This window comes from Canis lupus, chromosome 28, assembly GCF_011100685.1.
Source record: "Canis lupus familiaris isolate Mischka breed German Shepherd chromosome 28, alternate assembly UU_Cfam_GSD_1.0, whole genome shotgun sequence".
NCBI lineage: Eukaryota > Metazoa > Chordata > Mammalia > Carnivora > Canidae > Canis > Canis lupus.
This window is the reverse complement of record NC_049249.1, coordinates 23,676,191-23,692,423: the sequence shown is the minus strand read 5'-3', so window position 1 is coordinate 23,692,423 and position 16,233 is coordinate 23,676,191. Positions and strand designations below refer to the sequence as shown.

At 41.9% G+C, this 16,233-nt stretch overlaps 1 protein-coding gene across 1 annotated transcript in view; it reads left to right on the top strand.

The window, feature by feature from the left end:
- Positions 1-15,259, top strand: part of LOC100688545 (guanylate cyclase 2G-like) — a 46,227-nt gene extending 30,968 nt beyond the window's left edge. Inside the window, 9 exon segments of the mRNA XM_038579233.1 lie at positions 6,344-6,521; positions 8,142-8,282; positions 9,173-9,290; positions 9,293-9,370; positions 11,042-11,066; positions 11,069-11,215; positions 12,454-12,552; positions 13,834-13,925; positions 15,155-15,259. Of these exon segments, the coding sequence (XP_038435161.1) occupies positions 6,344-6,521; positions 8,142-8,282; positions 9,173-9,290; positions 9,293-9,370; positions 11,042-11,066; positions 11,069-11,215; positions 12,454-12,552; positions 13,834-13,925; positions 15,155-15,259 (983 nt within the window).
- Positions 15,260-16,233: the final 974 nt, after the last annotated feature.

Genomic DNA, 16,233 nt, shown 5'->3' with positions numbered 1-16,233 from the left:
TGAAACTCTTTGACAGGCTTTGGTCTAGCTTTTATTTTTTAAAAAAGAATGTTATTTGTTTATTCATGAGAGACACAGAGAGAGAGGCAGAGACACATGCAGAGGGAGAAGCAGGCTCCCTGCAGGGAGCCTGATGTGGGGGCCCGATCCCAGGACCCCGGGATCACAATCTGAGCCAAAGGCAGACACTCAACAGCTGAACCATACAGGTGCCCCTTGCTCTAGCTTTTAAATGCTGGGTTTGTTTTTTATTTTAACTAAATGTTTATTACTTTATGGTTTATTTCATTGCTTTTCCTTTTTAAAGCCTATGGTGTTTTTTTTTTAATTAAAAAACTAGAGGCAGTTGGCTTATAAAAACAATCGTGGAATTTGGAATTACATACTTTATTCTATTACGGCATTCACGGTGATCCTGTTGGAAAATGAGATAGGTCCCAGAACTTCTGTTCATGACATCCTCTCCCGGCTTTCCATTTAGGGAATGAAAGCTAAGCCCTTACAGTGGCCTGGTCCTCTCACCGAAGCCCTCTCACCTGGTCTCTGTGACCTTCTTTATTAGTGTCCTATGGCTGTAATAAGTTAACCACAAACCTGCTGGCTTTAAATGATGGAAAACTATTTTCTTGTGGTTCTAGAAGGCAGAAGTCCAAAATCAAGATTTGGCAGAATTTTGCTCCCTCTAGAAGCTTTAGGGAAGATCTGTTCTCTGCCTTGTCCAGTTTTTGGTGGTGACACTAGACTTCATCGGCTTTTGGCCAAATTGCTTCAGTCTCTGCCTTCACCATAACGTGGGCTCCTCCTCTGTATAGCTGTCTTCCATCTGTGTCTTATAAGGACACTTGTCATTGGATTAGGGCCCACCTGGAAATCCGAAATGATCTCCTTAACCCAAGATACTTAATTATATCTGCAAAAACCTTTTCTTCAAGTAAGGTTCTGGGGGTGAGGACATGGACATATCTCACTGGGGACCACCATTCAGCCCAGTATGCTTTCCTAATCTCACCCCCCGCCCCATGCTTTGCTCCTTTCATTCATTCATTGCTGGCCGTGCGCCTCCCTCACGCCAGGCACCTTCCTACCCCAGAGCCTTTGCACACACGATTCCCTCTCCTTGGGTAACTCTCACCTCATATTTGTATATACAAATTTACTTTATTCTTTCTTAAGGACTACAGGATTTTTCATTGTAAGGGCATGCAGTGTATTATCGATTGATACACATTCTGGTTGTTTTCCATTTTTTTGCCATCATAGTTGCTACAATGAGCAGCCTTGTATCTTTGTGGACAGGAAACTGAAGAGATAAATGTATTTTAATTGTATTTAATTTTTTTATATAAATGCTACCCAATTGTCTTTATAGGATATATTCAGGCTTATTTTTGGCTGAGTTGTCTCTTAACACACATCCTGTCATGGGGTTAAGGGAAGAAGTAGTGGGAGATAAAGCAAAATTTGATCAAGATTGATAAAATTATAGGAGGCTTAACCACCGACACTATTATTTTCCACCTTGGCCATATATATTGCTTCAGTCTCTGCTTTCACCATAACCTGGTGAAATTACCTGGGGGACTTTAAAAAGTGCTGCTGCCTGGATCTCAGCCAAGAAGATTCTGATGTCATATGTCATCAATCTGTGTAGCTGCCTTGGCATCAGGATTTTCTGGTAATTCCAATGTGCAGCCCACGCTGAACACCACTGTCTCAGAGTGAGCCCAAGGAAGTGTGCGTCTGTTGATTTCTTTTTTTTTTTTAAGATTTTATTTATTTATTCATGACAGAGTGAGAGCGAGAGAGAGGCAGAGACACAGGCAGAGGGAGAAGCAGGCTCCACACAGGGAGCCCCACGTGGGACTCTATCTTGGGTCTCCAGGATCACACCCCCAGCCGAAGGCGGTGCTAAACCTCTGCACCACTGGGGCTGCCCCGTCTGCTGGTTTCTAAGTAAACTCAGCTCACCTTTCTCTCTCGACTTTTTTTTTTTTTTTAATCATTTTGCCTACAATTTCTAGCCCATTCCTAGGGGCCAACCTCAAGTGTCATCTTTAGATCTTTATGCATTCCCTGGAGACTTTTTTTTTAAGTCAGGAGCCTTTCAGAATGTATGTGGTTGCTTTAAAAATGGATCCCAGTTTTTATTTTATGGCCAGGTGAAATAGAAGGGAGACTAATCCAAAAAGGTTCATCCCAAATCCAAGTGCAACTGATGTTGGAAGCAAGAAGCTATACAGATCCTCCCAGACTGAGCCCAACCAGGAGCCCATCCACAGATGCCAAGCTCAGGGCCATTGGATTACACCAGTTGGGGTGGGGAGACCGTACACAGTTGGTATGTTTGCCTTTCACTGTAGTCCTATGCTCACATAGTTAAATGAAAGGTGGCCATATGGGATTTTGTATACACAGGACTGCAACCAGGAAAAGTACAAGGTGCACCTAATTTATGGGCAAATACACTTCTTCTATTAACTTCTCATACTTCCCTACAAACAATCCTGGTACTGGGAAATGAATAGATATTGATTCTCTGCACATACTCAACCAGTGGTTTTCCAATATTACTAGGCATCAGAATTACTTGGAAGGCTTAAAACACAAAATTGCTGGGTCCTACCCTCAGGGTCTCTGTCTCAGCAGGTCTGGGGCGAGGCCTGAGAATTGAGGTTTTTATCAACTTCCCAGGTGATGTAGAAGATCTACCATTTGAGAGGTACTGACCTAGTGTGACTCTGGACTAGCAGTGTCAGCCTCCCCTGGATACTTGTTAGAAATCCATATTTTCAGCCCCAACCCCAGGCCTTCTGAGTTGGAAACTCTGAAGGTGAGCTCAGAATTTACTTTTTAACAACCCCCAATCCCTGATTCTGATTGTGCACCAAAGTAGAATGATTACAATAGAGTGATCCTGGATGGTTAAAGATTACAGGACGGCTGCACATTACTAGCTCATAAACATGTGTACTCTGAGGTGCAGACCCACAATTTGAATCTGAACCCATGGTTCAAAGTTTTATATCAATTTATTTATTCTTTCATGGCATTTCTTAAAGCTGAATATGGGGAAGCAGAGGATGCAGCAATACTAATTCTCCAGTCACTTCTTTAAAACTATTGTTGTATGTAATATTCCTCAGCCATTAGAAATGACAAATACCCACCATTTGCTTCGATGTGGATGGAACTGGAGGGTATTATGCTGAGTGAAATAAGTCAATCGGAGAAGGACAAACATTATATGGTCTCATTCATTTGGGGAATATAAAAGATAGTGAAAGGGAATAAAGGGGAAAGGAGAAAAAATGAGTGGGAAATATCAGAAAGGGAGACAGAAGATGAGAGACTCCTAACTCTGGTAAACAAACAAGGGGTTATGGAAAGGGAGGTGGGCAGGGGTGGGGGTGACTGGGTGATGGGCACTGAGGTGGGCACTTGATGGGATGAGCACTGGGTGTTATGCTATATGTTGGCAAATTGAACTCCAATTAAAAAATATGTAAAAAAATAAATAAATCACACAGAAAAATAAAACTATTGTTGTACCATGTCTCAAATTACAATTTGTTTGGGACCAAACAAAACAAAACAAAACAAAAACCCCACAATTACTCACAGTATATCCTTTTTTAATGTATATTTTTTTCAGGTTACTTTTAGGCATTAAAAATGTGCATTTAAACACAAGTATGTATATTGACAAAAACAAGATAATATTTTACACAGTTTTGTGACTTGTATTATTAAGCCACACTTTGTTCAGATGTCCTTAGTTTTCTGCTTTAGAGAAAAGGAGGGAAGGAAGGGCAGAGGGAGAAGGAGAGAGAGAATCTTAAGCAAGTGCTGAGCCTGACATGGGCTCGATCTCACAACCCTGAGATCATGACCTGAGCCAAAATCAAGAGTCAGATGCTTAACTGACTGAGCCACCCAGGCACCCCCAGATTTTCTTAGTTTTTAACCCAATGTTCTTCATACCTCAACATCCTATCCAGGACACCATACAGCAATTAGCCATCATGTCTACTCTATGCTCTTCAGGAATGTTTCTCAGAGCCTGTCCTTAATTTTTATGACATTGGAGTTTTGAGGAGTACTGACAAGGGATTTTGTAGAATGTTTCTCATTTGAGATTTATTTGATTATTTTTTTCTTCATGGTGAGACTGGGCTTATCTTTCTTGGGAGGAAGTCCATGGAGGGAAATTGTCATGTTCGTCACATCATGTCAAGGGTACAGCCAACCAACATGACTATCACTGTCGAGCTGGACCTGGATGAGGTTTGTCTGGTTTCTCCACTGTAAAGTTACAACTGCTTTCCCCTCTTCCTGTATGGTCCTCTTAAGAAAGATGTCACTATGTGAAGCCCACACTTAAGGAGTGGGGAGTTGTGTTCCACGACCTTGAATGGAGAATATCTAAGTAAATTGTTTGAAATGTTTCTCCACAGGAGGTTTATCTGTTCTCTCCCATGTATGTATTTATCCAATTCTTGATATTAAGAATTCTTAATATCAAGAATTGGATAAACACAATTAATATCATTGTATTGGTATTGCATTATTATGCATATCTATATCATAATATGTGTATACATTTGTATATTACATTATATATTTATTTTATCCTCGGAGTTATCATCTAACATGACTTTATTTTGTTGCTCAAATTGTTTCACCTATGACCATGCCATTTCAATTGACCTCTATGCACCTTTGACATATATCCATTGCTGTGTTTTGACTTATTTTGTTAAGGACTGCCTTACTTCCTGGCAGTAGAAGATGCTCAATCTCATCTTGTCATGTCATAACCCTAGAATCAGCCATTTCTTCAAGGACTCTGGTTCTTTTTTTTTAATAAATTAATTTTTTATTGGTGTTCAATTTACCAACATACAGAGTAACACCCAGTGCTCATCCCGTCAAGTGCCCCCCTCAGTGCCCGTCTTTTTACTGGAGAATGATATTAGAAACCAAGCCCCAGATGCTGAGTGTGCTAGCTGCTGCTGGGGTGATGTTGCTTCCAGCACCTCCCAGTGGACTGAGCAGGAAATGCATGTGTGTGCACTAACCTCTGCGTACCCATTTCCATATCTGTATCTACTCATCTGTATCTATATTAAGCTAAACACGAGTTCATACTGACATTTCCAACATCATTGCCACATGGTTCATTTATTCTAGTCTCCCTATCGCTTATCCATGACCTCCCTTTTCAACAATGAGATCCTGGCTCCCACCATCTGCCATCCATTTATTTATTTATCCAACCGCAGCATATGTGTGTAGGACTTTCAGAGTTGTTACTCTGTCCCCTTGTGAGAAGCAATCTTGCCGACTAGAATATCGTGATTGTGAATGGGTTCTTCCATTTAGCCTTAATGATCTTAAGTCATTCTTTTGTCACGGTCTTCGTTTATCCTGAGATTGTCCAATACCCTAACTGACACTGTTGAGGATTTTGTGTGCACAGAGAGGTTTACTCTCTGTGCTGTAAAGTTCTATGGGTTTTGGCAATTACACAGTGTCATGTACCCACCTCTACAGTATCATATAGCAGAGTCTCATCACTCTAAAAAAATCCCCCATGCCTCACCTGTTCAACACCTTCTCTGCCCCAAACTCCTGGCAGCCTCTCATCTGTCTTCTCTCCATATAATTTTACCTTTTCTAGAATGTCATATAGACACAGCCATACAACATGTAGCCTTTTCAAACTACTTTTTATACTTAGTATAACATGCACTTGGTTCGTTCATGTTGTTACACCCATAATATTTTTATACCAAAACAGGTATACATTGTTTTCAAATGATTATTTCCTCTACAAAACCTGGTTAATCAGAATGTTTAATAAATGTCAGTAGAAGTCAATGCAGAAGTGAAAGAACTAGATTTGCAAAGTTGGACACGGAGGCAGCATGTGGGGGTAACACTATTATTCATTAAAATAACTTTAATGTGACATTTCGTATGGAATGCAAATTGTATAAGATGCACTTTGGGGATTTCCAACCCCAAATTCTTATACATTCCTGAAGTCACATAGACATATGCTTTGTTTCAAGAGAACTTCTATTAGAAAAAAAGAACACAGCTTAGTCTAAGAACAGATTCATTAGAAGGCACTTACATGTTTTACAGATGAACTCTTCATTTTCCAGGAGGATTCAGAATATTTCTCATCAATTATTCAGATTTCTCCGACATTCCAATTTGTTCAATTTATTTAAAAATTCAGTTTACAGATTTAAGAGCACATATGTGTAAAGTGAAGTGTACTAAATGGCATGAAGTTTGCAGACATTTGGCTATCTACACCCCACATGAATTTCAGAAATCATCAAACGAATCAAAGACCCCATGGCATCAGATCCACTTCGACCTTCCCTGTCTGAGGAGGAGGGCAATGAAAAGATTGTGCTCATGGTGAGAGCATGTTGGGATGAATCTCCAGAGAAGAAGCCCACCTTTTCCTCCATCAAGAAAATTTTACGAGAAGCCAGTTCCAAAGGGTGAGTCGGATGTGCGACATTTTCTCCTAATCATTTAACCATTAGAATTTTAAAACTATATGGCTGTGATGGCTCCTGTGTGGCTCACTCCATTCATTCATTCATTCATTCATTCTCCCACTCATTCATTAATTCATTCATTCATCATATACCCACTCGATGCCTGCCACATGCAAAGCACTGCGTTCCATGCTGGCTAATGAGTGATAAATTCTGCCTTTGTTTCACAAATGATACAAAAATGTATCAGACATCAGCACTTCCATTGTCCTCCTTTGTCCACTTCAGATATCACTAATCAATCAAGGCTCCCTTTCCCAGGGAATTGTGACATAACCCCAGAATCTTTCCCAAACCAGTATTCCAAGGGTCATGTCTCATCGGTTGTGACTGGACTATGGGATAAAAAATAATTCACCAGCCTTAGAATGAGTCATTAACTTAAATTATTCATGCCCCTCTCAAACAATTTCCTCAACAGTAGTTTGCTTCATATTAGGATAATTATGTCATCTTTTGGCACATTGAACATATACAGGCACAGCCGTGTTAGAAGTAGCTTGAGTTGATAGAAGAGCCCTGGGCTGGGAGTCTGGCATCTACTCTAAACTTGGCCATTCTGCTATGCATTCTTAACGCAACAGCCCTGTACTCTGCATTTTCCACACCAAAATTGTTTTAAATGGTATGTCTCAGGTCAATCACAACTTTATTTTTTTTAAAGATTTTATTTATTATTCATGAGACACACACACACACACACACAGAGAGAGAGAGGGATCCCCTCAATCACAACTTTAACTCAGAAAATCTGGTTTCCCGTGTTAAGGTGAGTCTATTTCCTATGTAAGCCTCAGTTTCCTCATCTGAAAAAAAGAATGATTTTTTAAAGACACTTTTAAAGCAAGAGCCTATAGGATCTAGAAGTGGGGATCCCTGGGTGGCTCAGTGGTTGAGCATCTGCCTTTGGCCCAGGGCATGATCCTGGAGTCCCAGGATCGAGTCCCACTTCAGGCTCCCTGCATGGAGCCTGCTTCTCCCTCTGCCTCTCTCTCTGTCTCTCATGAATAAATAAATAAAATCTTAAAAAAAAATAAAAGGATCTAGAAGTGTCCCCTTACATCTGTCATCTGGAAAGAAAATGGCTGGTATTATTTAGGGGTAAAAAAAGACCTGTCCTGTCCTGAAATCTGCATCTTTGACTCATGATCATGATCATGATCTGGAGCATATGGGGAAGTGGGGGAGGCCACTGTTTGTGGAGTGCCTGCTGAGTGCCAGACACAACTTTCGATGCTATGTACCCAGTATCATCTCTGAACCCTCAGAATGACCCTGGAAGTGTGTATTGTTTTCCTCATTTTCCAGATGAAGAAACTGGTGCTCAGGGAAATGAAGGGTGCAGGTCCAGATCACAGAGCTGGTCGAGGGCAGTCTCTGTCCTGCTGCATGGCCTCATTGTCATTGTCATTTCGCTGCTGTCCATTGGCAGCACTGAAGTAGGGAACCTTAAGAGCAAGACATATTTTCTTTTCTTGGAATGTATGGTTGGAAGTTCTGCTCCACTTTGGCCCTAAAGTTTTTGGAAAAAGGTGTTAATTATGGGGGGTTCTTTTAAAGCCACGTGAGCATCCTAGACAGTATGGTGAGCAAGCTGGAGATGTATGCCAATCACCTGGAGGGTGTGGTGGGAGAGAGGACCAACCAGCTGATGGCAGAGAAGAGGAAGGTGGATCGGCCTCTGTCCACAATGCTGCCAAGGTATTCCACAGCTCGGGGGTGGCTTTCCAAAGGACCCAGGAAGCAATAGCATCACTAAGAGGCTCCACGTAGACAGGACAGCCTTTTTTCCCCCTTTAATAAGAGGAAGTCGAGTCCTTCTAAAATGGGTCAAGCATTTTGCAGGCATTTTGGTCATCCTGTAAAAGAAGATAGAAGCAAAGGCTCTTGAATTCATGAAACTAGACAATGTTTTTTACAGGAAAGATGGTGGCTGCAACAGCCGGAGAGCGACCACTAGATGGCGCTCTGGTTTCATGAGTCTGATTATTAGCTAACTCCCCAGTATTTGTGATCTACTCCAAAACCTTTCTTTGCAGAATACAATATGCACCCATGACTTCAGACCCCAAAACTCGCTTCATTTTTGGCTCTGATTGCATCTGTACACTCTCCAAACACTTGGCAGGAGCATCTGCTATTAAAATTCCAGCACCCTTCCTGTGTGTCTTGAGGAAGAGACAGGGTCGGGGATTTGAAGGCGTTAATGAGAGACTGGTTAAAGCAAAATTACTGACTTGTGGGTTGGTGGTTGCTTACTTTTGCTCCCACAGCTGCAGATTGAATCTTTACAATCCAACTCTATAATCAATAGAGGAAAATGAGATGCCCTCAGGGAGAAAGTCTTTATCGTAAGGGCATTTCTGTGACCTGCTTCCACCTCCTCCAATTTATACTCACCAGTGGGAATATCTCTTTAGGTAAAATGCAGGGAGAGAAATGGGAGTCAATCCCTTTAGATGATGGAATTTTGTTGACCAAAATCCCAATCCATTGAAGCAAAAGGTCTAGAAGGATGACTTTGGAGGGGTTTGTAGGAGATGGGATAAATAAGAGTCTATTCAACATCAATCCCTATTCTGTGGTTTCAGCTTCATCAGAGAACAGCTCATAGCTGGAAGGTCCATAGAACCAGAACCTTTTGAGTCTGTGACAATCTTTTTCTCTGACATTGCTGGATTCACAAAACTGTGTTCCCTCAGTCCCTCCTCCCCTTGCAAGTCATAAAGCTCCTTAATGACATATAGAGTTTATTTGACCAGATCATTAAAAACTATGATGTGTCTAAGGTGAGACTTCTGGCTCCTGGGTTGGGAGGGAACACGTTCTCCTTGTCAGCTGACTCCAGGGCATGAGTGAGGGTGGACCCAGCCCTTGATGTCAGCCAGGGAAAGGCTCTATTTCAGGCTAGCAGTCCATCTTGGTTCATGGCAGAAACTCAATATTTTATTCCTGTTTGTTTTCTTGGAAAAGGGCTTGATTAATCACAGATGTATGTCCTTGTCAAGAATCACCAGTTGCTCCTTGATTCCTTCCATTATTTTATCTCACGGTAAACACATTTCCAAAGAGGCACTGACTTTCTACTGACCTATCCCTCCAGCTTGCTTCTGAATATATTTCCTTTGTATTCAGAGAATCTCATATTTACTTTATTAAAAGTTGTCTTTGGACTTTGTGTGAATCTCACTTTTGTGGCTGTGAGCCTTAGCAAGGCAGGTGAAGACCGACTCCCAAGTGTAGACTATCAGAACTGTGATGAAAATGAGAAACAACCATCTGCCTAGTGCTGCTCAGGAGGGATGTATGAATATGGTCACCCAGAGTCAAAAATGATCTTTTGGGGAAGGATAGCAAAAACAAATAATTTGGCTTCATTCAAGTGGTGGTAATGATGGCTGCTTCAGGTATTTTCTGAGTTTTCTGATGAGGCCAGATGCTGACTACAGGGTGTCCAAGCTCACACATGCCTGGGGCAGCCATTGGTGGCACCAGCTCTGACCATGATTGGAAGACTCTGCCTGTGGCCCTGGGGCTGGGGAGGTTTGGGAGACAGTGCAGTTATGTCCTCCAGGACATAGTAGTAGTTATTTCCCGGGGTTCCCCACAGATATGCCTCTGTTTAAGGGTGGAAGAAAAGATGCTGTGAATAATCTCAAAGTGTAGGTCACATGTACTCTAAAATGGAAGCTCTAAAAAATAATAAATAAAATAAAATGAAATAAAATAAAATGGAACCTCTGCTTAGGAGGACGTCCTCTGGGATTTCCTCTTGGTGTCATCTTCTCCATTATGTTTTGCATGAGCTAAGACTAAATCAGTTTCAATGTCTAAAGGATGTACCCATGATGGGGAGAGGTAGCCAATAAACAGTCAGACTTGTGCACTGGTTGATTTTGTATAATTCTGGGGTGGCCAATAGGCTGAGCTATTTTTACTGCCTAGCTAATGCCTGAAATCCCACATCATCTTTGGATTCTGCTTGATGGCAAATGTATCTTTAAAGTTTACACTTGTCATTTATTTTCTATTGTGAATGAGGGATCTGAAAGCTGATTTTATTAGGATTTATTAGAGGAGAGAAGAGGACAATTCAGGCAGATACATGCATTTATACCTAAGTATAACAATGTATACATATGTATAAATGTACCTAAGAACTCTTCTATGGGGTGAAGACCTTTCAGGTTGGGTAACATGAATTCCACTTGATGGATGCATGGGATCCTTCAAGATTTACCCTTTTCATATGCTGCTGCCTGTTTAACTGGTTTTGAACTTGAGTGGAGGAAATATGGTCACCACCACTATCAGATTTCAGAGGAGAAAGCAGTGACTGTGTGCAGGAGGGCTTACAGAAGGAAGGCTTTGTGGAAGAACCAGGACAAGAGCAGAAACTTGTAGAAATGCTGGGACATGGGGGGCCTCAGCTGAAGGCCACTTAGTTCCTTTATTTTCAGGGTGAAATGATTGGAGATGCGTACGTGGTGCTAGCAGACTTCCCATCTGCAATGGAAGCCAGCATGTGGATGAGATTGCCACAATGTCTTTGCACGTTCTCAATGCCACTGTCTACTTCCAGATTGGGCACATACCTGAGGAGAAGCTCATGCTCAGGATTGGCATCCACACAGGTACACAGCACTGGGACTTATGATCCAGGTATGCCAGCAGGTGGTTCTGGAGTCAAGCCCTAGGTCTGAGGTGTTTAGGACCGTGAGGTTGAAGGGTAACATCTTCAAGGAAAACAAAAGGTTGACTTGTCTTTGTGAATGTATTTCCAGCTAGCTAGATTACTTGGTAACAGCAAAGACACCCAGAGACTCCAAGCTGTTGAACTGAAAGTTGAGGGGAGACAGGATAGTTATATTGAGGTGCCTCCCCCGCACCACCCATACCTCTACATCAAATGCTCTTTGATTTGGTCTATTTTTTGTCAAACCCATGGGCACATGACCTGTGCAGAAGTGACTAGCATTTGGTTTAATGCTCTTCTGTCTTAATTTCTTAGTTATTAGTATAATATAATATCATAATATTACATACAATATACAAATATATACAATATGTAATATAACATTGCTATAGTATTGATAATAATTGTTAATTTTCTTAATTTATTAATAATTTTGGGATGAGGGGTTCCTTATTTTCATTTTAGACTGGGCTCTATAAGTCGTGTAACTAAACCTGCTCCTAACTGTCCTCCAAGGCTTGACTAAAATAAAACCTGACCCCTAATCAGACCTAATTACTCCCATGTTTGTGCTGCAGTTGCTTTGTTGACATCTCTAGCGCATGAATTACATCGTCATTAACTTCTGTCTTGGCTTGGTTGTTATAACAAAATACCACAGACTGGATGGCTTAAACAGCAGTGACTTACTTTCTCATAGTTCCGGAGGCAGGGAAATCCAAGATCAGGGTCCCAGCATGGTTGGGTTCTAGTAAAGACCCTCTTCCTATCTCACCAAAGGCTGCCTTCTGGCTATGTTCTCACATAGTGAAGAAAGAGAGAGAGCTCTGGTGTCTCTTCTTCTTATAAGGGCACTAATCCCATCCTGGAGGCCCTACCCTCGCGACCTCATCTAAACCTAAGTACCTCCCAAAGGCCTTTGTATTGAGAGTTAGGGCTTCCACAAGTGAATGAGGGAGGGGGTTGCAAGCATTCAGCTCATCATATTTGACTATGTTGTTTCCCACCAGGAGTCTGGATTCTGTAGGTTGCCTCTTTGTAAACTCAAAGGTCGACTGCCAAGCTCTGCCTGAAGAGGGCACTTAAATATTTGTTGAATGGCATTTCTTGGCTTAATATACCTCAAGCCCTTGGGAAATGCAGAATGGCTATGCCCTTCTGTTCTCCTGTGTGTAGGTCCTGTGGTGGCTGGTGTGGTGGGAACCACCATATCCAGGTACTGTCTGTTTGGGGACACTGTGAACATGGCATCCAGAATGGAAAGCAACAGTTTGCATGAGTATCATTTACAGTATTTTTCAAACATGATTTTTCACTGTCCCTCCAGTCCCCTATCTTTCGCCAGAGGGTATTTTTAGAAAACCCATTTTCATTTTGTCTACTGTTTTCCATTTGGAGGATAATATCATTATCTCCTTCAGACAAAGTTGATCACAAACTTTGTAGACAGGGTTTTGCACAGTGCTTTCTACGTAACACACATGACTACTTCCTTCTAAGATTTTCAATTCTAAATAGTCAGGTACACATATAATAGGGCCATTTAAAGGAAAAGCAGGAGTCAGCAAGCTTTATCCATTCAGAGCCAGACAGTAAATATTTTAGGCTTTATGGGCCATAGTCCCTGTTACTTAACTACTGTTTTAGTGTGAAAGTAGCCATTTATAATTTGTGAATGATGGGTATGGCCATGTTCCAATAAAACTTAATTTGTAAGCACAAATGATGGGCTTGATTTGGCTGGTGAGTGGTAATTTACCCATCCCTAATGCAGAGTTTAGTTTTGGTGATGCAGAATGAATCTATGGCCAGGAACTCCAGCGGATATCATATTCTTTTGCTTTACAGTAATTTTACTGCATTAATTATTGCTAGACAGCATGTTATTTATTCACTGAGACATTTATCAGCTAGAAAAAATTATTAAGGATTTAAGTTTCAAAATATTTAGGTTAAGATTCTTCTGAATTTCTAAATTTTCCACAATATATGAAAACGTGCAAAAATATTTTTTTCTTCTGAGTACTTCATGGTTTAGGCTAATCAGCCAAGTCTCAAACACTGATTTAAACCTCTCTTTAAACTTGTGTGTCAAGATTTTTAGGAATAAATCTTGAAAGTGGGGCTGCTGATGTAGGATCCAAACCTGATTCTAGACATAGTGCTGGTTGTGAACCACATTTTCAGTGATGTGTCCCAGCTCTGGTACCATCCCAGGAAGCTTGAGGAGTCCAGTGGACCTCCATCCATGGGGAGTATGAGATTGCATATGGAGTTAGTTCTGTCTACTGTTTCTAACCTGAACATGTTAAAGCTTGAGCAGCTTGAGCTATCAATAGCATCTGAACAATGTCTGGGTGGTTGGGGGGCCGCACCCCAACTGTTCTAGACTTCAGAGAGGTTGTCTGTGATTTGCTTTAATGAAAGGTGCTGGCAGCCCAAGATTTTAAGCAGTGTAGCATTCCCTCTCCACAGCAGCCCCCAGCCCCCTGCCCGCTGACCCCCAGATGAAAGTCACAACCAAGCAGTAATTAGGCAATAACTGGCTTATGGCAGCTCTCTAGTTCCATGTCTCTCGGAGCACTGCAGCCGTCCTGCTGGCATCGGGAGGGTACGATTTGCAAGAGAGAGGCACCATTCCAGTCAAGGTGAGACCGACTTAGTGCACCCCACCTGCCTCATTGGAGTCTCTGATGGAGATGTTAAGGAAGTTGATGGGATGAGTGCATCTCTGTACTGTGGTATGTGGAGACTGCTGACATCCATGTGGAGGCTCTTGCAGCTGCCAGGTCTTCTTCCTTCAGAGATTTGTATGGTTCCCTCAAAAGGTAAATGCAGAATCTATAACAGAAAACATATTCGTTCCCACCTAGACCAACCCCCTGGGGGATGCCTCTTTTCTCTTGGTCACAAATGGTCTCTTGGCTTCTGCTTGAACACCCCAGTCTAGTCTTTCATTAAGCAACAGCAAGTAAAAGCCCAGGAATTATAATGCCCACATTTCCTCTATGGATCCCTTCTCCTGAGTCTAATGTTCCCAGATAGAGGAGACAGAGGCCCATTGGCTTGAGGACACTAGGACCCTATCTCAATTCATCTAAATGTCTTTTCCCTTTCCTCTTCTTCTCCTCCCTCCAGGCTGGCTGAAACACACCATGATGCAAACTCACCTTTCTGATAACCATCGGCCTTTGGTGAGGTTGGGGATGGATGTTCTCAAGAACATCTTGGAGATGTTCATGATGGAAGTGGTGGGTGTTTACCATGATGTTAAGTGTTTGGGTGGGTAGGGGGATTCATGGAAAGACGTGAAAGGGAAGGAGTGAGCCTGGCTCTTGCATACTGTATTTGATCAATGGACTTCAGGTAAGGGGAAATTGTTTCTAGAAGGCAGTAGTCTAGACCTAGCTTTGAATCTTGTTCCACTACTTACTGGCTGTCTGATTTGGGGGCTTGGTTGTTTTTCCAGTAAATGAGAATAATGATAATACTTCCCTCAGAGGGTAGATGTGAAGATCAAATGTGAACATGTATATGAGGTGCTTCACTTGATGCTCTACTGATCATAAGAGCTCAATAGATTTGATTATTATTTTTAAAAGACTTCCTTTGCAGCAAAATTCAACCTTAACTTCACCTCCTAGGCCATTGCAGACTACCCATATAAGCTTATCAGTAAAGCCCAAGGAAATAAAGATTTCATCTATAATGAGGCCTTTCCCTCACTGAGGCTGCTCCTGCCTACTTGCAGTTTGGCTCAGACAGCATTTCAGTCAACAAGCAAGAGAGACCGACTGAGTTGTCTGTTCAGAGACCACATTTCACAGGCAGCCTTTCCTCCTCTGTGACTCACCAGCACTCTTCTTTGCTTCCACAGGGCAAAGGAGAACAAACAACTTTCTGGTTGGAAGGCAAAGAAGGCTTAACTATTCCACTCCCCGAATTTACTGAGGAGGAAGCTAAAATCTTGGAGAGCTTCTGAGGTATTTTCTTTAAAGATGTTTGTGGGATCCCATGAAAGTCTAAGGACCAGTCCTTGTGATGCATTAAAAATCCCATTCAAGAGGGTGTAGATATGGGATATTGAGTGAATCTGCCAGTAGGGGGAGTCATCTAGCTGGCTTGCTCTTCCTACCCCGGAGCTGTGCTGTCTAGACCAAATGTGGAGTTGGATGAGCTGGATATGGTGAACTCATTTCCTGAGGGACCAAGGCTGGGCTGTTGCTCCCAGACCTGCCAGTGAACTTGCCCTAGCTGCCAGATATTTCCGGCCCATTAGCTTGTGAATTTGCAGTGATTCCAATTTCATTCTGGGAGAAAGGAAAGCCAGAGAGCAAAACCTGGAACTGCTGGTTCCACCCTGCCCTGCCTTATTTTTCTAGGGGCTGCTCCCTAAACTTTAGTTACCGGAAGGCATTCCAGAAATGTTTTCTGGAGATAAAGCTCTATCCAAGATGTGAACAACCACTGAAATCCAACAGGATCAGGCCATTCCAGGTAGACTGGATCTAGGCAGTCAGTCAGTCCCCGGAAGGCCTGATCCTGAGCCCTGACTTCCTGTGAGCACTGAAGTTTCCAAATGGAAATGTCACAGTCTCAATTTATTGCTTAATTTCTTTCCTATCCAAAGCAAAGGAATGAAGATAGGCTTTGCTTTCAATCAAGGCTTGAATTTTAAGTGGAATTTTCCATTGATTTATGAAGTGTTAATTTTTTCCAATCTCCAGCAGACAAAGATGAACCCATCCATTCCGCTATGAATACTTCCCCCTTTGCCCAAACAATAGGATTCCATCATGTCTGTCAGTGATTTTTGTAGCAGACTTATTAACCCATTAATGCACTTACAGTATTTCTCTTTTTTTATCTCTTGGAACTCCTCACATCCAGATTATCTTCCTGGTGGCTGCTCCTGAATGTGGGAGAGCAGTTTGGACGATATATTATGTTTGAGAT